The 22,774-nt window shown below is 48.3% G+C and overlaps 2 protein-coding genes across 3 annotated transcripts in view; one reads left to right on the top strand and one right to left on the bottom strand.

The window, feature by feature from the left end:
• Window positions 1-12,998, bottom strand: part of PMS2 (PMS1 homolog 2, mismatch repair system component) — a 504,643-nt gene extending 491,645 nt beyond the window's left edge. The window contains exon 1 of one of the 2 annotated variants that reach the window (XM_069645634.1): window positions 12,756-12,998. In XM_069645634.1, the coding sequence (XP_069501735.1) occupies window positions 12,756-12,910 (155 nt within the window). In that variant the 5' untranslated portion in view covers window positions 12,911-12,998. Of the gene's footprint in view, window positions 1-12,411; window positions 12,560-12,755 lie in introns of those variants that run through there. The other variant, XM_069645635.1, reaches the window with a different exon arrangement.
• A 45-nt stretch (window positions 12,999-13,043) lies between these two features.
• AIMP2 (aminoacyl tRNA synthetase complex interacting multifunctional protein 2) overlaps window positions 13,044-22,774 on the top strand; it is an 84,061-nt gene continuing 74,330 nt past the window's right edge. The window contains exon 1 of the mRNA XM_069645636.1: window positions 13,044-13,326. Within this exon, the coding sequence (XP_069501737.1) occupies window positions 13,228-13,326 (99 nt within the window). The 5' untranslated portion in view covers window positions 13,044-13,227. The remainder of the gene's footprint in view (window positions 13,327-22,774) is intronic.

The following is a 22,774-nucleotide window of genomic DNA, read 5'->3' as shown; positions in this document are numbered from 1 at the left end:
TGTCATTTATATAACACCTTTTACCATTATAAGTCTCAATGCGCTGGTGGTGGGAACACCCTCAGGGATCAAAGTCCAGAGTGTTGGAGATCACAGAGTAGGATTACAATGCGTGTGTGCATTTATCCACGATAAGGCTTAGCAGGGCAGGCCACATTCCAGCAGAAAGCAACCCATGAGGTCAGGCATGTGGATGGGTGCTGAAAGGGGTCAGGTGGTGTGGGTGCTAGAGACTCGCTATGTGTCCCGCTGGCCCAAATTTGATGCAAGTTTCTGGGGAAAATGGGAGTGAGACATGATAAAATATCCCTCTACCACCCACAAGCGGATAGGCTTGCAGAGAGGGTTTAACAGGGTGGTGAAGGATGGAGTATAGACTGTACTCTTGAATGGGTGTCCCGTGGAAAAAGTTACACAGGAAATGTTATAAATGTACAAACATTCTCTGAACACGTTAACAGAGATCCCACCATTTGAGATAATGAGGTGGAGGGGGAAGCAGCTAACCAAATCAGACAATGGTAGCTGATGAGAGGCACAAATAGAATTACAAATACATATGAAGACGGGGTATCAAAGGAAAGGTAGCTCAGAAACAATTGGTGACAAAGAAGTATTTTGATGAAAGAAATAAAGTGAAAATGCCTGAAATAAGGGTTGGACAGTGGATCAGAGGTAAAATCCCAAGGGAGCATCTGAGTTTGGGAAGCTGTAAAGACTGGAGGGGCTCTGTACTTCTGGTCTCTATATGGCAGAGGAGAGGCACAGAGGACCCCAGCGAAGATTCTCTATTGTTGGTAGCAATAGACGAGCAATCAAGGGCTAGCTTCTCATGAGGTGATGCAGGCTGGTTCTTAAGTACAGTGTAGTCCCCAGGCCCCCACAAAGGAATGTCCACACACTGTATTAGTTAAAACACAGTCTTTGTTACGCTCACCTGGTATCCACTGGGACGCCACCCAGCCGGGTTACTCGCTGATATGCTTCTCAGCTTTGCCCTGATGTGGTCTGTGGGGAAGGTTCTGCCTGAAAATACAGGAGGACTGTGTTCAAGACTGACCGACTGGGGTAAGTATCCTCCCTCCACCCCCGTATGATTTCAGTCCCTCTGGCGCCCTCTCCTCACCTTGTGGTGGAATTACGCGTGCTCTCCGTCCTGCCTTCTTTGCAGAGGCGCATTGCCTTTCTTGGGCGAGTGCGGTCCAGTTACTTCACTAACGCTGGCCCGTTTGATATTGTTCAGGTAGGTCTTATTGCTGTCCTTTAGTTTTGTTGCTATCCTGCATGCCTTTCTTTGTTTAAAATGTCTCTTTTTTCTCCCTTAGGTATGCAGAGCTTCAGCGCGGCGAACTGGCTTGGTTGAGCCCCGCTGGTAAATAACGGCACATTAAGAGCGCTATGATGCGGTAAGTAAGCGCTATGTGTAGCGCTGCGAAGTCTTGCCTTTGCTAACCCGTGTTTTCCTTCCTTGTAGGTCGCGGTGTTCTTCAGCGCGAGTGGAATGTCCGGAGTGGTGCCAGCCGAGAGGCGACCAGCCAGGTAAGCCTTTTGAGCAGTTCATAATTTGTAAATGTCTCTACTGCTTTCTTTAATGTTGCCTCTATCTTCCTCTTTCAGGTCGTTCTGTCCGGGAGGCGTGCAGATTCGAGGAAGCTGTTTTCAGTAGCTGTGAGTGTTTAAAGATGAAGACTGCAGGTAAGATGCTGCTGCTAATGATGTTCCTTTTGTCTCCTTGCGGGTTCTGCTTCTCTGACGTTCGAGGGGCACGGTGAGCGTCACGTTGCAAGCTGCAAAGTAACGCGAAGCGTGTTGTCTTGCTCGGATGTGGTTTAAATAGCCCCAACAAAATAGTCCAGGTAAAGTAGTCCCTAGGCTACCACACCCAAAACACTAGACCGCATAGCTTGGTTCTTATGAACCAAGCTATGTGGATGCCTCCATGTTGGCTAACAATACAATAAAGTAGTTCCCAAGCACATTGTTTTTCATGGCGTATGAGCCTGGCGCCGGCCCCATGTGTCACAGACCGTGGGAGCTGGCGGCTGTGGCCCCGTTGGCGTATGGGCCACCATTGAGTTTGCCGCCACGCTCCCACGCTCTGTATTGTGACGGTCTAGCCTTTCAGGCTACGCCGTCGGAAGCCTTTTTCCCGGCGTTCAACCCGGAAGCCGACGCGTTGCAACCTTCGCGTCTAGGCTTTCTGGTTGATACTCTGTATTCCCTCCTGCTCGCTTCCCTTCCTTCGTTGCCCCAGTGCTTCTCCCTCGGCGCTCCCGATTCCCCCCTCTCGCAGCCTCTCTCCTGCTTCCTCCTCTATGCTCACTTCACCCTCGCTCTGCCAGCATACCCATTCCTTGCCTTTCCACCGCCTAGTGCACTATTTTTGGAAACTTCCTGTGCTCTCTCATTTTTGGGTATCTTCGCATCGTATTGTATCTCCCCATCAATACACCATCTGAAGAGAGAACCGCTGATTGGCTAAGGGGTTTTTTATGCCGTGAGGCTTTTTCCCCGGAGCAGTCTGTCGGGGAAGGGGTGCCCCTCCTAGACCTCTTGTCCAAGAGTAAGGGTGGCTTTCTCTCGCGACAGACCCTATCTGCACACCAAAAAAAAAGCCTTGTGGCAGAAGAGGTTTGGAGAAAGACAGGAAGCCGAAGCATCAGGTGAGGAGGAGGAGTGGGAGTGGGGTGACCAGGAAGCGGGGCCATCAGTAACCAAGCTTGACACCATGAGGGCTTTTGAAGAGGATGCCAGGCTGTAGAGGCCCGAGTCCTGACTCCACCTGGCCAATGGGTTTGCCAGAGGGCGTTTTGGACAAGGGTCGTGACAGTTTTTATATAATTAAAGGTTCAAGGTTATATACACAATAGCAACAACTCACTTTGTGCTCAGTAAATCTACAATGGAAAATATATACAGTTCTAAGTGGTACCACAGTTATTAGCAGATCTCATTAAAGTGCATCAACTATACTCTGGTCAAATGTCACACAAATCAATTAATAAAAGGTAACCAACAATAGAGATAGGAGGAAAGCAGTTGCTTAGAACAATTGGCAGAATACTGGCCCCGTTACCTAGACACAGTTCTGTGTGGAGATCCCCCCACCTGGGCAAGCTGTAAAATAAAGATATGCTACAAGCCCAGTCCATATATTGTTCTATAAGTCTTATTTCCTTCTACAATTTTTCTACCACCCCAATGTACCTGGAATAGCAGAATTCAACGCTGAGTCGTCGACGGATCCTTCTTGAGCGGCTCCCTTTAAAGCAGGAGCCACGGATCGTTGAGATCCCTCGGAGAAAGTGAACTCAGCGTTGAGGCGGCAGCTTCGGTCCCAGCAGTGCTCGTCGACGACAGAGCGAAGACGTCCTGCAAGGACGAGGCGTGCGGGGCACCTCGATGTCGATAGTTCAGGACCACAAAGAGTTTGTGAAGAACTGTGGCCCAGCAAGGACGTCGAGTCGTCCTGCGTCTCTATGGTCTTTGGGTGGAGGGAAACCCACCGGCGGATGCTCCTCAGCGTGTCGACGGCCTGGCCTTCCTCTGGTGGGATAAGGCGGGCGGCGGTGCGGACGAGCGCGTCCGTGAATCAAAAGTCTTAGGCAAAGGAGCGTTGTGGCTACGGTCGTCAATGAAACGGCGTCAAGCGGTCCCCTCTTCTGGGCAACACAGCTTCTCCGGGCCCCCAGCGGTTACAGCAAACTTGCGAACCCTGGTCGACGAATGTCCGGGGCTTATCTTCGTTCTCCTCAGCGGTTCCCGTCTCCGGTCGGCAGCCTTTCGAGGATCTGACTTCCAGGGAGCTTCTGCAAAGGTTAGCGGTGCTCGATGGTCCCTTGGAGCACGGGAAGAGGGCACCTAACCAGGTCCTCTCTTGGATCAGTCTTGACGGCTTACGGCTTTCGGCGAAGGGAGACAGCAGTCAACCTTCTTCTTCAGGCTCGGCTTCGAGATTAAGCGTCAGTTTCAACTTCAGCTTCTGAACGAATTCTAGCAGTGAGAGGCCCCCAGATATACTTGTTGATCTCTCATTCATTCTGCTGGGTCACACTCAGGCAACCAATAACTCAGAAGGGCATTCAGCAGTCAGTCAGCCAATCAGGCATACAGTGCATTCAGGCCATACTCCTCCCTCTCAGACACTCAAAACAAGGAATGTGTATTGGGACAAGTACCCAGCCATTCAATACTACACACTGAATTAATACCAGTTTCGGGCAGAGCTGTCTCAGTCATTGTGTCAAACACCAGAAACCAGACATCCACAACAAGAAGTGCATATTGGTCACACACTCCATTCACCACGGTCCCACCCACAGGGTCTACCCACAACATACAGTCACTGGGAAGGCTCTAGCCAGTCTTGCCTGGACTTCACAACAACAACATATATGGAACTTCCACCCAACAGCCGGTCAGGGGGGAGGGACAGAGTCAGGGCTTCCCAGGACTTTGGGAAAACAAGGTAACAGGCAATAGAAAAGCAAGAGGCCACAGGCGCCATCTTGTTTCCTATCAGGAATCAACTGATTCCAATGCCAGGGCCTGGGTATCCCAAAATGGAGGATACTCAGAGCACCTGTCAAATTCAGCATGGAGCTACCACCATCCTATACCCTGCTCAGTGGGCCACACACAGGTGCACAGAAACATACACTAGGGGCACAGGGCTGCACCCCCACCCATGCCATAAGGGTATCCCATGGGTCTGTACACCAAACCAAAAACAGGAAGAGCTGCACTGCCAGGAGTCCCACATGGACTCCTGGGCAGAAAACAATACAGAACACAAATGAAGAAGGACTACAGGACAAGGACAGGGAGGCCCTGTCCCTCCAATGCATTTCCAGCATCACAGACGCCCATCAAAATAATTGAAGTATTAGGCAGTGCAATTAGAACAGCAGATAACAGGTGTGGAAAGTAAATTGCATAGCAAAATGTGGGATCAGCAGACCGTTAAGTGTTGACCGTGATATGGGAAGAGTAGAAGAAAGAGCTTGGGAGCCCCAAGTAAAGTATATTCATGGGTCTTCCGCACGAAGGGAACAACCAATCAGCATTAGCATGGTTTGTGAATATGATCAAAATGACCCTCGTGGACAATGAGGCATAGATGGGGCAGAAATCAGTTCAGAGCGCAGTGATGCTTTCCGGGGTGATGAGTTTGAAGATTCTGACTTGCCCATTGGAAACACACTGAGAAGGCAGGCTGGTGGTCTAACAAGGAGCCCATCAGAAGAAATGAGAGAAAGCTCCACAGCAAAGAGTAAAGTAACGCAAGAGACAGTCCCATATACCTATAAGTTATAAATAGAAGGGAGTGCCAGGTGCAAAAAGATCATGAGATTGATGTGTGTAATCTTGATGTCTTTAGGCGAATTCTCACTTCTCCCCGAGGGGGAGCCCCTTCCCATGAGGCCAGGGAGGTGAGGCTGTAACCCGATAATACCCCTGGGGCTGGTATTCAGCGGGACAATCTCATGGGGAAGAGACTCTCCCTCTGGGGATCAGGGAGGACATCTCGGGAGAACCGGTATTCCAACCACACAACCACCTCACAAACATCTTCATGTACCTTATATACCACTTCCATGTTACACACCTCCATGTATGTGTGTGAAACTGAGAGCTACACAACTACTGAGACGAGGAAGAGTATGATATGATATGGCATTTATAACGTACCTATCGACAAGTGTTTCAAGGCGCGATAGGGATGACTTGACAGGTAGTTGCTTACTAAAGTACTAGGAGGAAGAGGAGGAGGTGCGGAGCGACGAAGAATCCTCAGGAGAACTTGAAAGGGGGTGCTAGTTGTGGTTGGCCATTCAATATAAAAAGTAAAGAACGACTTGCCAAGTTGTCAGGCCCTCCCAGGAGGATCTGCAATTCTAAAGGACATCCAGCATGGAAGAGAGGCTGCAGCTGAACGGCACCCGTGCGAAGGAGCCGAGGCATCGCTATCCGGTCTGCCGTGCCGGGGCAGACCAATGAATTGGAGAGCAGAGGTCCAGGTGAAAGCTGGACCGCGTGGTCGTGGCAAGACGTGCAACAACGCCCCCCACTCTCTCCCGGAGAGAAGCGCTGCAGAGCTGCTACAGAAGCCGCAGAACTAGAACAAGAACGCAAAAAGCCAACAAGACGGAGAACCAGCACAAGAACGCAAGAAGCTGAACAAGACGTCGGAGAAGCAAGTGACCGACAGGGAAGAACTGGCAGAGTCCCATGGGTGGTCGGGATTGAGAGAAGGGGCAAGAGAAACCTCAAACCCAGGGTCTTGTAAGCAATTGGCCCTATGAGAGTACCTGGCACAAGAGTGAAGGGTATATCAGGAACAAAATACAGAGGAAAACAGGGTTGGGAAGCCTCTTGAGGAGACACTCAAAAGCCATCTTCTTCGTGGCAGTACCTGGCAGGCAAGTGAACCAGTTCTGCCCAGACGAAGCCCTAAAGAAACCAACACGTTTATACATAAAAGAGACCAGGGGAAGGGAGACATTCCCCATAGTGTTGTGAACTATGAAACTAAAGCCAAGAAAGGCATGGGGAAGGGAAGCAATTCCCCCTGGTGTTGTGAACTGTTGTGCTATGTTATGTTGATTTGTACCGCACACCACTACCACCCAGGGCAGTCTTCAGGCGCTACCGTGGCTCTGCAAAAAAAGGGAGGTTTGGGGGTTAGTGGGGGATAGGATGAGAGTATAGATTCAGAACCAAGAGGAACTAGCGTCTGTGAGTGTTGTTTTACATGTGGTAGTTTGCGAGAGGCCTCATGCATTGTGACCGGATGGGTGAGATTCAGTGGCTTAGGTGTGTGGTGGTGTTTTGTGTTGGAGTTAAGTGTGTTGTGCGGTTATGCAGGTTGATGGGGTGCACTGGTTAGTGTCCATAAGGGATCCAGAGTCACAGGTGGTCGTAGCTATGAGGCAATCCAGCATTTTGGTGTGTAATTGCATTGTTGGCGGTTTAGGGCTATGTGGGTGGTTCACTCTAGGTGTGGATATAGCGATGGTTGTTTATGTGGCGTGTGGCTAGTCCAAGATCTGGTGTAGTCGCATCAGTTATGTAGCAGGAGCAGGAAGGGAAAGGGTTAGTAAAGTTGGTCGTGAAACCAAATGACGAGAGTCCAGGGATAAGGGATTCAGTGCCCCTGGCTGTGTGTATAGAAAAAACACTGAGAGCTAGACACAAGGAGAAGGGAGTCATTCTCCTGGTAGCTGAGTTTACAAGAGGGAATCAAACCAGTGATCCAGGGGAAGAGAAGGAAGTCATTACCCCTGCAGAGAGGAAATAGTGAACTTTTGATGCAAAGCCAACAATCTTTTGTTTGGAAGTATTAATGCCAGGGGAAGGGAGTCACATTCCCCTCTGTGTGAGACTTGTCAACCGAACTGGATTGTCCAGTTCAGGAGGAGGGAATCAAACTCCTAGACCAAGAACATTGGTATAACTTTAGTTTAGTTATAAGTGTAAGGGACAAAGATGGGGACGTTTGACACAGGACGGTGGATTATTTTTAGTTGCAACGACATCCTGACAGATCCATTAGCACATTTGGTTGTGGTAGGGAAACCCCTCTTAGAGTTAGGGAAAGTTATGTTTTCTCTTTATTTTGATTTTAAATAAAGATTTATAGCAATCACTATGCCACCTGTGTGTCAGTTTCCTCCTTCTGCACCCTTACAGTAGTTACAACAAAGCTTCAAATGTTTTGGGTGGGGGTAGAGATGGTTATTTGTTTGATTCTGGGGTCGGCGGGGGTCAGGCTGTCATATTCCAATCATTCGGATTCTTTTGTATCATGTGTAAAGACGGTGACTGCTACTCATCTACGGCATTATGTTCAAGAAAAACTTAAATAAAATGTGGTTATAAAAAAAAAGCTTCAAATGTTAATTGTGAATTATTGCGGTTTAAATTGTTAATGAGTAAAGTGGGAGGTGAATTGTGTTATGTTATGAGTTGTTCTACTTTCCTTTTCCCGCCCCCACTCATTTGCGTGGACACGTGGACATTCCTTCCTTACCTAAGAGTTCTGCAATTGAAGGTAGGAGAGTGGGATAGTGTAAGAAGATAGATGGGAGGTTGAGCCACACTGAAATAAAGGGTTTCTTGAAATACTTGCATGTCTGTGAAGTTCATAACCGAAACGCAACAACCTTAGTTATGGAAAAAATAAAATCATTCTGCACCCCCTACACCAGCAACTCATTTATTCCTCCACTAAAACCTTCTGGAACCTTAAAACACAAAGCATCCTCCCACCTTGCAGACCACCTGAACCTTTCTCATACCTCCCTTGCCTTGTAGGGATAGTCGCTTGTTTTGTTCCTCTCCCCCCTTTCTCCTCCCCTCTCCCTCACCTTGTGTAATTCTGCGGCTCTACCAGAAATTTTGTCAGGCCTAGTACGGTGGTCGCCTGTCTGTTTCCCATTTCCTTCCTTTCTGTGTGTTAGAACTTGCACTATCTGAAATGTCGTTAGGCTGAGTATGATAGTTAATTTCACATTCTTGTTGTTCATGGCCTGCAAGAATGTTTTTAATTTCCCTTGTTCCGTCCCTTGTCGTGAAGTGCTTTGAAACACATTGTGTATAGGTGCTATATAAATAAACCATCATATCATATCCAGTCCCTACTGTAGAGCCTGGAGAAAAATCCTAAAAGAGTGGCATATTCACTTGGACTTCTTAGTGTCATGATGCAGAATATGCAAGATTCGGTGTAAGATAATTGACTTGTATAAATCCATGGTCTCAAGGCTCTGGGTGGTGGGTGGGAATAAATGACCATGCCACTCATGTTGCCAGGACACCATTTTTGGTTTTCATTTACCAATTAAACCTGTAGCTTTTATTTACTTCAATTGAACCAACCGGATATAAGCACATCTATAAATACAAAGCAAAAGCTTGGAAAAAAAGGTGCCCCAGAAGGAAAAAACCGTCTATGGAATCTAGCCAACATGATCACAAAGGGCTGTGCCCAAACCCACCTAGCTGTTGCCTTGCATAGTGATAGGGCTAGGTTGTAGACTATATCTATCCATTTAGTCACAGTGAACAGAAGTGGGGACACGGCCCTGCTTCCAAGTATTGTAGTACAGGATACAGCAGGCATTGGTACAGGAAGAGTGGCTCCCTTCATTTTTTCTGGCAGCAGTCGGGCACAATGACAAGGAGTATGAAGTAACCACAGTGGGGTTCTACTCTCGTGTATGATGCAGGACACCAGTTATTAGTTATCAGTACGCTTTATTGTCCAGTTGTACACTTAGTTCAAGCGTAATGTAGGAAGAAAGACTGGCCCATCCACTCTAGCTCAGCTCACTTTTTCTCCAACTGTCCCCTTAGAATCTCCAACACTCAAAGCACAACATTGCACAAGCTCAAGGTTCCACAGGCACCAGCACATTACTAGACTTCTCCCCCTGTTAGCTACACTAAAAAAGCCAAATGAGGAAACCTGAGGCATGGATCAAAGTGCCCACACAAAAGTGGAACGGACAAGTTGAACAGCTGCGCCGGCACCAGCACATAGTAGCGCAGGAGGGGAAAACACTAGTACATGACTAGACTGAAATGGTCATGCTGCAACAGACCAATAAGCAGAACAGAACCACCCAGGACAACGGCATGGCAAAATGGACTCAAAGGATGCACCACATACTACCAGCACAATATGGCACCTGCACCCACTCACGTGCAAAGCACCCGAATGTTAATACGGATGAATACAGCAAATCGCAACCATAACTGGCAGAATTAGAACAGCGATAGGGTGCCACAGCATAAATGGGTGATGTACACCAACACCCACGGTAAACCACCTCCTACGATGGATAGGCATGCAGATCACGGAACACTGATTGCAAAAATGCTGCACGCCTCCACAGAACACAACACATTCAAAAACACTGCAAAACAGACATCCCGTACTGTACACCGGATATGGGAAATAACACTGCCCAACAGTGGGAACGGGCCAACATAACATGTCACCCCACTACAACGCCTATAATACACGACCTCCCCGACTATAACCAAAAGTCGGGTTTTAACCAACAACATACAATCACACTCCCTAAACTGTTGACTGTAACCAACAGCCACAGATACCGCTGCAACCAACAGCCCCCAAATGCCACACACAACCTCCCCGACTAATCAACAGCCAACTGTAACTGTAACCAACCACTAAAAACCACACACGACCTCCATGACCGTAATCAACAGCCAACTCTAGCTGTAACCAAAAGCTTAACACCACACATGACCTCCGACTGTGATCAACGGCCAACTCTGGCTGTAACCAACAGCTTAAAACTCCCTACTGTAACCAACAGTCTATACTCACCACACTATACTCAACACACTATTGTAACCAAAAGTCAAAACCCACCACACTACACTCACCACACCCCACGACTGTAACCAACAGCCAAAACTCCCGACTGTAAACTCAGCATCACGACTGTAACCAACACTCAAAGCTCCAATACCACCCTGCACGCTGCCATAGAACGCAACACATTTGCAAACACTGCAAAATAGACAACCCATACCGTACACCGGATATGGGAAATAACACTGCCTAACAGTGGGAATGCGCCAACATAACAGATCGCCCCACTACAACGCACAACGCCTAAAATACCACACAAAACTTCCCTGACTATAACCAAAAGTCTGGCTGTAACTAACAGCTTACAATCACACTCCCTAAACTCCGACCGTAACCAACAGCCACAGATACGTCAGCACTCAAGTAGTCCTCTGTCAGACATAAGTAGTTAACTCAGTTTTTCACTTTGAATTATGAGGCTTGTAATGATATGTTTATAAAGGGAAAAGCCAAACTAAAAATCCCAAGACATGAAGTGAAAAGGGACCGGAGAATCAGCTACTAGTTGTAAGTATGGAAGACCAGGTGAGGCTTCAATCAGTTCAAAGTATCTTAGTATCTTTTTTCAATTTTTTTTTTTTTATTTGTGTTTGTTTAATAAAAAAACCTTTACAAAATCTCAGATTAAACTACAGAATAAAAGTATCTTTATTTACAATGACCTGGCGCTCCCTCCACGTTCACCCCTCACTCTCTCACCAACCGCTCACGCGCACGTTCCCCATTCTCCACTCACATTACAATCACAACATTCTGGGCTTCCCATTCTGGAGGGAGCACAAGCCAGCATTACATATAATGGCGAACAAGAACACAACACTACTCTTGCCTATACATACTGTAGCAGCTTGTGGCATTTTATTTTAGGTCTGTCGACATACATGAGCCTCGAACAATGAAGAACAGCAGCCATCATTGCGGCAAGGAGCCTCTATACTGCAAGTGGCGCAGAACAAATACCACCTGGGTGGCAAGGATACAAGTGCCCATAAGGCTGTGTGAAGCTGAGGTAAACCACGGTTCGAGGCACAGGTATGCCCACCTAGGTGCCCCACATTATATCATGAAGGTGGGTTTAAATGCCCAGGAACTGAAAGGCTGATCGAGTGAATGCTGACACCAGTTTTGTGCACAGCAGTATTAAAACCAACTTGAATGTTCTGTACAGCTACGACCCTAGGATGTACCATTAGGAAGGCCATTGCTAATGTAGCAGACCAAATGATTTTACTGGCATTTCTGTATTAGGTTCATTGGTAAAACTGCATAAAACCCAGTGGTTTTTGAGTTTGGGGCAAACCTTTTTGGTTCGGGAATACTGTGATGGATTTCTGACCCATTTCTGCACAGCTGTGTGGAAATACATCTTTCCATACAGCTGTGTCTCTACCTTTGCTGTCTGCATGGTTTATTTGTTGGTCTGCTGTGGGTGTGTGCACTGCCAGCATGCCCCATCTATTCATGCAATTCTAGTCAAGTTGTGATTCTGGGACTTAAAGTGTACATGCCAAAATTATATTTTTCATTCGAGAGACATTAGTCCAGTACTAATTTTAGCTTTGCAGTCCGATCTTGTGGTCCTGTATTTTATTTAATTTTTATTGTTTAATCAAAATAAGATTTTTACAATATTGGTGTCTCTTCATGTGTGTCAAGGGTTCTTGTGGTCCTGTATTTCCCTATAATAAAACCAAGAATACAAGTCCCAGAATGCAAAATTAGAACCAGGACTGGATTACTGTCTCCAGAATGGAATTGACAATGTTGGCATATAGGCTGTCCCGAATTTCGCCAATCATACACCCAGGAATTGAAGTCCCAGAATGCGGAGTGAAAAACAGGACTTCCGGAGTAGCATCTGCTTTTGACATGGGACAACGGGAGCGTCAATGAGCAGGGACGCCATCTCCATGGATTCAGACTGTTTGGAACATCTCGCACAATGGTCATCTTTAGACATAAATATACTGTATATCAGTGGTGGTAGAGAAGAATTGTCTCACCTGGCTCCCTGCATGCTGCCTGCCTGTAGACTGCTGCAGCCTCCTATAGACAAATACCGAGCCTTCTACTGTATACTTTGTTTCTTCTCTTTGGAATCAATTTGTCTCCATCGTCATAGTACAATGGTTTGATGACGTCACTATACATGATCCAGGGGACATTATCAACGTCACTCACACTGCACACTAAGAAATTCCAGAACCCGCCAGAGCCGCTCTTTGGCACGCATGCGTTGAGTTATGTTCTGGTTGGCAGTGCACCGTCCTTAAGCCCTATTTCTCTCATTGGTTAGAAGTTGGGCAAATATGAGTATATAGACACAGAAAAGAATACTATGGCTGACCTACTGCTCAGTGTAAATATTATCGCCATCTTGAAAGGTCTCGATTCCATTTCTCTCTGTTTATGGCATCGATGGGGTTTTCGGCAACCAATAATGCTGCACAAACCTTGGTATTCTGAATTGTCCCAAATTCTTGCTTTCCTCAAAGAAAGCATAGCATATTTAACTCAGTTCACTTTGCATAGTGTGTCGCATCTATACGGACACAGTACAGCCGCAGAACGTTCGCCCCGCCCCGGTTCAGCAGAGTGAGCTTCAAGAAAAATACGTCACGGTCAATGAGGCCTCACTTCAGCGTAGTCCCTCATCGCCCTCCGTGGCCAAACTGAATATTCTCCAAAATGATTGGTCGCTTTGCTGAATGCTGACTTTCCCCATACACGTAAACTCAATCAGTGGTTAGCTGCTCGATTGATTGTGCGAAGCGGTTCATCTGTGAGTCTGTCGGTGTGTGAGGTTCCGTGTCGCTGCCATGTACTCCGTGAAGCCCTACTCCGGAGAGCTGCAGGTGGAGTTGCCAACGTGCATGTACCAACTGCCCAATCTGCACCGGAGCGTTGAGCCTCACTCGGTATGAACGTAGACGCTGGGCAGGGCTGGGCTGGGGGTGGGGACAAAAGCTCGTGGACACCTCTGCAATACGGCTGTCATGTTCGTGATTTGATTTCCGTGTTGGTCCACGCCACACTTGGTGTATTCTCTCACACCAATGCCTTATCCCACCCACGTGGCAGTACTTGCTTCCCCACGTTCCGAGTGTGCTTAGTAAGCTTTCTGCCTCCCTTAGTCTAGTCACTGATCTGGTCGTTACTTTGTTTATCATGGCTGATACATGATCATCTTCCAACCTGCCTCCTAACCGTGCATTGCTCCTAGTGTGCTCATTATATAGTTTACTTGGCATTTGTAAGCACATCATTTAATTTAGCTTAGTCTAGCTGGTTATAGTGTCCCGTGGTTCTCTTTTTCTGTTGCCTTTTAGTTTGACATGTCAAATCGAGCATGTAGTACAGAAGTGCATGCGCAGTATTATATCGGCTTTAATATAATTTTCCTATACAGGAGTGTTGGATGTGTAAACCCCAGGACACCCCAGTCACCCAAGCACCTACCTGTACACACAAATACTTGGACACATCTTGCTGTTCTGGGTTCCCGGTGGCAACTGGTGCGCACGGACTCCCGTTTATTAACTGCACATGTGTGGCCCACACCGAGGCTTGCGTACTGCAATGCGTATCCATTCCTACTTTTCTTTAAACAACAGAAACTAACAGACAACATGGTATCACATGGCCCAACGGGCTGACGTTGTGTTCATATACCCGCTTGCAAGCTGGCAGACCCAACGTTTGTTTGTATATTATTTGTAATGCGCCGGAATACCCTAGGGTAACAGGGCGCAACAGATACAGGAATATGCGAAGCTTAGTTGCAGACAATAAAAATATATACAAGGCATAAACACAATAATAATGAAAGTAAGAAGGAATATATACATATATACAGTTAACAGTTCTGTTTCCAGTATGTCCAAGTGACAAGAGGGGGAGGCGGAGCCTGGCTCAGTATGTTTAGACCATGGCTGTCTTCAGCCAAGACATCATTTTGGAATGGAAGTTTTGGTAGGGTAAGTCCATTCTGAGGGTGGGTGGTAGGGAGTTCCACAGTTTAGCCGCTTTCACTGGGAAGCTGTTACCTCCTATGGTAGAGCGTTTGTAGTTATGGACGGAGAGGCAGTCTCTATATGCTGTCCTTGTCGGTCTCAAGGATGTCAGTCTGTGAAATCTGTTGATCAGGTAGATGGGGGCCGCGTTATTGAGGGACTTGTGGGTGAGTGAGGCAGTTTTTAGGGAGATTTTGTCTATGATAGGGGTCCAGTTGTTCTGCTGGCTGTGTGCTGTGATGTGGTCTCTTCTTGAAAAGCCCATGGCCGCTCTGAGTGCAATGTTTTGGAGGACCCAAGATAAAGGGCGTTACTGTAGTCTAAACGGGATAGTATGAGGGCACTGGCCAGGGTCAGGCAACTGGTGTCATGTAGAAAAGGTTTGGCTGTACAGATCAATTTGCACGTGTAAGCCGTGGAGGAGGCTAGTGAGTTCACCTGTCTGTTAAAGGTGAAATTGGAGTCCAGGTAGAAGCCCAATGTTTTGACTTCGTGTCCCACTCTGATCGTATTGCCATCAATTATGAAGGATGAGTAAGCTGGGCTTAATTTCTTTAGGCTGGCAGTGGTACCCGAGGTGATGAGTTCAGTTTTATCATCATTCAGGCATAGACCGTGAGTGGCCATCCATGCCTGGATGATGATGTAAACCCTATTCACCAAGGCCAAATCCTTTCCATAATCTCCAGAAAGCGGAAGGAAGATCTGGGTATCATCTGCATAGTTAGTGTAGGTGATACCGAGATGATCCAGATCATCGAAAAGGGGCTTGGTAAATATGTTATACAGTGTGGCGGAGACACAGGAGCCCTGGGATATGCCACAGGTGATGGGTATGGGGTCTGCAGCATCTGTAGGCGAAAAAACCCTCATGGTTCTGCCATCGAGGAAAGATCTAATCCATGTAATGGCCTCGGGGGAGAAGTGGGCGGCCGTGTGTAGGCGAGTGCAGAGGACCGAGTGGTCGACCAGGTCAAATGCTGCAGAGAGGTTGAGGAGGAGGAGGAGTAGTGCTGCTTGGCCATTGTCTTTAAGCAGATCGATCTGTGTTTAAGGTTGATGAGAGCTGTCTCAGTCCCATGTTGGGGTCAGAAGCCTGATTCTCTGGATCCTAACAGATGGTGTTCTTCCAAGTGCTTCTGTATTTGAACATAGGTGACCTTGTCCAGGATTTTCAAGAGGAATGGTACCGTTGTTATGGGTCTGTAATTAGTGGGGGTAGCTGGGTCAAGAGTACGTTTTTTTAGTAGAGGTAATACCCAGGATCGTTTTAGGTTGGTTGGGATGGACCCAGAGGAGAAGGAGGCATTGATGAGCTTTGTGATAAATGGGGAGAGGTCACGGGCAGCGTCTTTTATGAGCTGTGGTGGACATAGGTCTCCCTGGCAGTTAGAGAGCTTCAATGACAAGATGATTTTTTCGACTTCGAGTATGGTCACTTTGGTAAAATGGAATCGTGTATATTCACTTGTAGTCTGCTTCACGGGTGGCTTGGACAAGGCAGGGTTGTTCAAGGATGCTTTTTTACAAGATATTTTATTTTGTAACATAGCGATTTTGTTGGCTAAGGCATTTTGGATATCGGTACACCAATTCTTATCTTTAATGCAGGTGTCCGGTGGTGCTATGGGGGTTTCTACTTCTTTTAGAATAGAGAATAGTTCCTTCATGTTTGAACTGGCTTGGGAGATACGGGAGTCAAAGGAGGTACGTTTTGCTAGGATGATTTCTTTTTTGTACAGGACCGCTAGTTTGGTGAGTTTGATTTTATTGGCTACTGATGGGTCTCTTTTCCAGATGGTTTCACAATTTATTTTTTGCTGTCTTAAGTTTTTGAGGAATGGTGTATACCTATTGTTCAGGTGTGTTTTGGGCTTGCCTGGCCTGAGTTTGAGAAGGGTGATTAGGTCCAGCGAAGTGGACATAATTTTATTGTATTCCTCAACCAGGGTCTCAGGATCCAAGTTGTCAGGGAGTGAGTTGAGTGTGGGGAGTAGGTTGGGGATAAGTCTCTCCACCGTGATACTCTTTTTGTTTCTCGTGAGTGTGAGTGGGGCACTACTGGGCTGCATAGGAGGAGGTCTAGTGGTGGACAGCAAGAACGATACCAGGTGGTGGTCAGTCCAGGCTAGTGGTGAGATGTCAGTAATGTTGGCTAGGCAGTTGTAGTCAGCCACCCAGTCAAGTATTCTGCCCTTGTCATGGGTGGGTTTAAGGCTTCTTTGAGTAAATCCTAATTCGGTGAGGGTGTTAAGCGTGGTGATGGCAGCTTGGTCTTCGGGGTCATTGAAACCCATGTTGAAGTCTCCAAGGGTGAGTTCCTGTATGGCGTTTTTTAGGTTAGTGGATAGGATAGTGTTTGATCCTCATCGAATGTGCCGAATGGGCCTGGAGGGCGATAGATCACATGGATGTTAAGGGTTTGGGTATTGGTAATGGGAACTTTGGCTGAGAGTAGTTCGCAAGAAGGGACACTGATGGTGGTAGCTTCTCTTATTGGAAGGCTATATTTATGAATGATGGCAACACCGCCTCCTCTAGAGTTAGGTTGGTCTTGTCTCAGGATGGTGTAGTTATCAGGGACAGCTAACATAAGCATGGGGCCTGCTGGGTGAGTCATTAACATCGCCCCTGAGGCTCATAGATCCGTGTCCATGATGAAGTCTTGAAATCGGGCTGGACACCTGTGCCCTTCCCTGCTCGGGTACCGCCGGCTGCTGCCCTGGGCTGGACGTGGAGAGTCCATGGGTGGTAGGTCCCTAGCGCTTTCACCGGCGGCTGCCCTGGCCTCCGAGTTCCTCGGCCCATTGTCAATGGGGTCCTCCTCAACTGTGCGATTCTCCAGACACGTTCCGTGTCACCGTCCCTCTTTCATCTGCGGCGGTCACCCTGGACCCATTTACGTGTGTTACGCCCATGGGCTTCGGTTCATATCTGAGGGACAATTTTCCCTCTGAGTGACAGTTGCGCATCAGCACAGTGTCCCCCACTGAGATAGTGGATGTCAGAGATTTCTCCGGGCACTTTCCCACTCATTGCGTAGCTGTCTCTCCTCTCGGACTCTTTCATTGTCGATACTTCCTGGCTCCCCTCCTTCAACTTCAAGAATGAGGCCTCTGGGGCATTGCTTGAAAAGTGCTTCGGCCAGTGCCACTCCCGTGGATTGATGTGGAGCCGCTCTGTACTCCGGGAGGAACTGAAACAGATTTCTTTGTAGTTCTCCCCCTTCGTTCAGTGACATCCTGAACACCTTATTCAAAGCTTGCATTAATCTTTCGGCCTCGCTGCTTGCCCTTGGCCAGAGGGGGGTTACCTTGCGATGCTTTATCCCACACTCCTTCATGTAGTTGGCAAACTGCTGTCCTTGAAAAGGGGGTCCATTATCCGAACATAGTTTGACGGGGAATCCATGGTCGGCAAAGATTCTCTCCAGTGCCAAATTGTGTGGTCACTGGCTGTAGACTCCATTCTATTTCAGGATACCGGGACCACAATCACGGCCAAGAAGTATGTGCCCCTCCCCGTGGACCCAAAATCTCTGTGTACTGTGCCCCATGGTTGTTCACTCCTAGCCATGGACTGGATGTGGGGTTACTTTTGCTGCTGGACTGGCGGCTTGGCACGGAATGCATTGACGGATGTGTTTGTCTACTCGGCGATCCATGTCCGTGAACCACACCTTGGCTCGTATGTGGGCATTGGTTTTTGCCTTGCCTTGTTGGCCTTTGGGAGCCAACTCCAGCACCTTTTCTCCCCCCTCCCCTCAGTGCTTGTGGTACCACAATTTGGTGCCCGCTCAACATCAGTCCTTCCTCTGAGATCGACAGTTCATTTCGGGCACGCCACAGCACCTGCAAGTCCTGCTGGTCTCCTTTCTCTCTTTCGGCCAGTATTCCCTCCCAGTCTCTGCTGTCCATGGCTGCCTTAACAAGTTGGAGTACCTCATCTGCCGGGATGCGTCTGCCACTTCTGAGATGGTCAGTGCCAGGGGTGTGGCAGCCTCCACTACATGACGGACAACCTCCGCACTGTCATCTTATTCTGTTCTTGCCTGAGTACTGCCGGAGCCAGGGTGTCGGGATAAATAGTCTGCTGGGTTGTTTGTTCCCAGTCTATAGTGAAGTTTCACCCCATACTTTTATCGGGGGGAACATCCATCTCTCGATCCGAGGCAGAGGTTTGGATGACCCACCAGCCATGATAGGATTGTAGTCCGTAATTACGGACACTGGTTTGCCCAAAATATACAAACGAAAATGCTTGCAGCCCCATAAGATTGCAAGTGCCTTTCTCTCAATCTGAGAGTATCCCTTTTAAATGTCAGTCAGGGCCCTACTGTCGTATGCTATTGGGTGCATCAGGCTGTAACGGCACTGCCCCTAGCCCCACGGGACTCACTTCCACAACTAACTCTGATTCCCTTTTGGGGTCAAAATAAGCCATAGTTAGTCTAACTATGCCTGTAAGTCAGTGAGTTATGCCTTTGATGGCATTGAACGCTTTCTGTTCCCTGGCAGACCATTCCCACACAGCATCACTCCTGGTGAGAGCCCTTAAAGGCTCCGAAAGCGATGCTAGATCTCGGATGAATCGACCGCAATAATTCACCATCCCCAGAAAACATCTAATGTCTGAAGGAGATTCTGGGGGCGTTGCTTCTCTGATGTCACGTACCTTTTCGGGGTCTGGGGAAATGCCTCCCGCGTGGACACAAATCCAAAAAATTCTATTCTGTCTCTGAATAACTCACATTTCCCTTTGTGTAGAGTTAGGCCCAACTCCTGTACTCTGTCCAGGGTTTTCTCCAGCCTCTTCATATGTTCCGCTTCGGATGAAGCAAACACTAAAATGTAATCGCTGAGGTTTATCACCCCTTTTAGCCCTGCAAGAGCCCCTCGTATCACATTCTGAACAACTTCAGCTGCCGACGATATACCGAAGCTGAATCTTTTGAACTGGTACAGGCCCTCATGCGTTGTGAATCTCGTGTTGTAACGAGACTCTGGATGCAGCTCTAGCTGATGGTAACCAGAGCGGAGGTCAAGTTTAGAAAATACCTTGGCACCCTGGAGCTCTCCTACTATGTCGTCCAGTGTCGGTGTTAGGTGTCGCTCCCAACGGATCGCCATGTTGGGCAGCCTCATGTCTATGCAGATGCGCACTGCACCCGGTTGTTTGGGCTTGGCTGCCACAACAATTGGGGACACCCAAGGAGTGGGGCCCTTGACCATCTCGATTTATATCCAGGTCTATAAGTGCTTGAAGCTCCTGCTCGAATTCCGCCCTCAGGTGGAAAGAAATCCTCGGATGTTTCAATGCTGTGGGTCTCACCGACTCGTCAATATGGAGGCGTATTGGGTCGCCCTTGAGTTTACAAACCCCTTGGAATATGTCTGCATATCGCTCTGTATGTCTGCCAGATACACATACATGGCAAAATGCACAATGTTGAGGGCCTACGATGCCGCACAGCTCAACGGCGAGTGCGGACTCGCCTCTGTCGCAAGGAATCTTGCTTTTATGGAGTGTTGTCCGTGAGTGACAGGTGCTACAAACGCCCCTCAACAGTAAAGTTATGTCACCCCCCGAACGTATACATTCTGGCTTTGGTTCCCTCGAGTACTGGTAGACCAGTCCCTGCAGCCAGGACACACACAGATGCTCCAGTGTCTATAAGGACAGGTGTCAGTTTCCCCGATGTGGACCACACATGTGGGTGGACGTCTCTTCCTTGACCCAGATGCAATGTTGGAGATGAAGAACACTTCCGTCTTGGGCGATGTCAAGTTCCTTCACACTTTGCTCTACTGTGGCGACACTCTTCAGCTTTCTCGAGCCGCCGCTGCTGATTTTCGACGGGCCTCTTGATGCAGCCACTGGCATGGCTGCCCTGCAAACCCTTGCATAGTGCCCCGACACCCCACAGTGACCACATACTCTCGCCTTCGCCGGACACTCACCACCATGGGGCAGGTCGTATCCACAATACTGATGTGGGTGTGCCTGTTCAGGTTTCTGAAAACCCTCCTGCCGTCTAATAGTTCATCGCTGAGTGTCCTACCGCAAAATACTCCTCACTCTTTCCAGGGCAAACTGCTACGTCCATTCCGGCACCTCCTACTTTCTGCCAGCTCATAGGCTCTCACCGTGTCCAAAATTTGATCCAGTGCCAGGCCAGGTTCCCGAAGCACTTGCTATCTCAACTTTCTTGAACTGCTTCCTTGGGGGTGTTTGTTCTGCACCATGCCCTCTTTGTTTTCCCACCTGCACGTGCTGGCCAACTGTCTCAACCTCCTGCAGAACTGATCCAACGTCTCTTCCCCAGATTGTCTCTCTCTACACATGACCAGCCTGTCAATCCTGGTTCGCCAGGGGTAGAACATTTTTTTTTAGAGCATTCTTAACTTCATTGTACGTTGTTGCCTGTGAGTTTAGCGACTCAAAGATAAGGTGCACCTCAGAGCCTGCCGAATACAGAATGGTCACCACCTTGGCATCATCCTCAGTCTCTCCAGTGGCTCTGAAGAACATCTCAAGCTTTTTCCCCCATAAAAGCCAATTTGGATGGGGGTCCTGACAGGTCGAACTCCGGCATGGGTGCCAATGTTCCTTGCGGTCTATGTGATGGTTGCGCTGGGGCCACAGCATCTTGCTGGTCCCTCATGTTCTCAGACCGCACGAGCACCTCACTGAACGTATGAGGCCGCAAGTCTGTCGTCCCCCTGGTAAGTGTTGTGTACCGGTGCTGGATAAAGGATGTCTGCGAGTTGTGCGTGGCACACGGGATCACACTAGGCAACTGTTAGGCTTATTGGGTTGTAGAGCAATGAGCACATCAAAGTGCACCTCTATGATCTGTAGCCACAGCCATCTGAGATCAGATAGCTGTGGAATGTCCAAAAATTGTCCACAAGTGAAACGACCGGCGCACAAGCACCCGTGAGGGCTGCAACCATCGTGTTTCTCAAGAAAATGGCGGCTGCGTGTGCCGTGTAGGAACCGGCACCTAGTGGACGTAGTAGATGGAATATCTCGTCCTCCGGAATGTGGTTCCAAGATTCTACCACCCTTCGTCGCCATTGTGGGATGTGGGAACCCCAGGCCGCCCCAGTCACCCAAGCACGCACATGTACAAATAAATACTCGGACACGTCTTACTGTCCTGGGGTCCGACGGCAATTGGCGCGCACGGACTCCTGTTATTAACCGTGCATGCGTGGCCCACACCGAGGCTTGCGCATACGCACTAAAATGCGTATCTCTCCGTAACAAGGAGTACTTGAACGTCCTTAGTGTAAGTTACAACCTTGCATGCCAGCAACAGATCACCTTTAATTCAGGAGTTTTTTTTTTCTGTGCATTCTGGCACTTGTAGCCCTGAATTTATGAAGGGTGAAATCCAAGAATAAGCCCCAAAATGAAAATTAAAAACCACACCGATCTTTATCTGCTGAATGGAATGGCGCCTATATGATTGCAGTTTGCATGTGTTAAATTACATTACCTTCCCGTCCTCCTTCCTCACTTCGGTACTTACGTCATTGAGGCACATGCAAGCATTTTGATGGCTGGGGCATTACCTCCACCTCTGAACTCAATAATGTGACGAGGAAGTGTAGGACTAACGAAGATTACTGGTAAGTAAGTTAGTTATCGTAGCAATAGCCACAAGTATCATGTCTTGCAGATACACACACCATTTATTCCCTTTTCCCTTCCATCAGTGCTTAGTGACCACTCCCAGAACTCGTATAACGCAAGCCATGGATGGACACGTGCAAGACTGTTGAGTGGGTAAGGTTTTACAAACTTGTTCCGGTCTGCCCAAGTGGCTGCCTGACCCAATTTTAATTATGTAAACACCCGAGGCTTCTGCGCAAGACGCCGCCATAGCTCTTGTTGATCTAGCTTGTATCCTACCCGGTACCTGATTCCAAGACGCCCTATATGATATCATTATGTGCTTCCACAATTATGCGTGGGCCCCTCCCAAGTGTATTGCCCTTTTAAGACGGGCCATAACTGTTTAATGGCCCGAAGTAATAAAAGGAGATCCTGCATGCACGTGCCTCAGAACGGCTGCAGACGCCAAGGATGGAATGATTGAGTCTGTGTCGCATTTCTGGCCCGCAGGCCCACACAGGCCATGGTGTCATACAGCCACCATGGTGGCCAGTATTCGCACACGCTTGGCAGTGTCTGCCCTGCCTCTCAACCCGACTGGGTGAGCCCCGGCAATCATCCGAGGTGCTGGGCATCCACGCAGGTGCCGCTGTACCCAAAGACCAAAGAGGCTGGCTTGAGTGGCCTTGCCGGTCCCTATAATAGTGACGAAAGAAGGATCCCTGCTGTG

Source organism: Ambystoma mexicanum, chromosome 2p, assembly GCF_040938575.1.
Source record: "Ambystoma mexicanum isolate Mex_15411 chromosome 2p, UKY_AmexF1_1, whole genome shotgun sequence".
Classification (NCBI taxonomy): domain Eukaryota; kingdom Metazoa; phylum Chordata; class Amphibia; order Caudata; family Ambystomatidae; genus Ambystoma; species Ambystoma mexicanum.
Note: the sequence above shows the minus strand (reverse complement) of the source record. Positions and strands in the feature narration are given on the sequence as shown.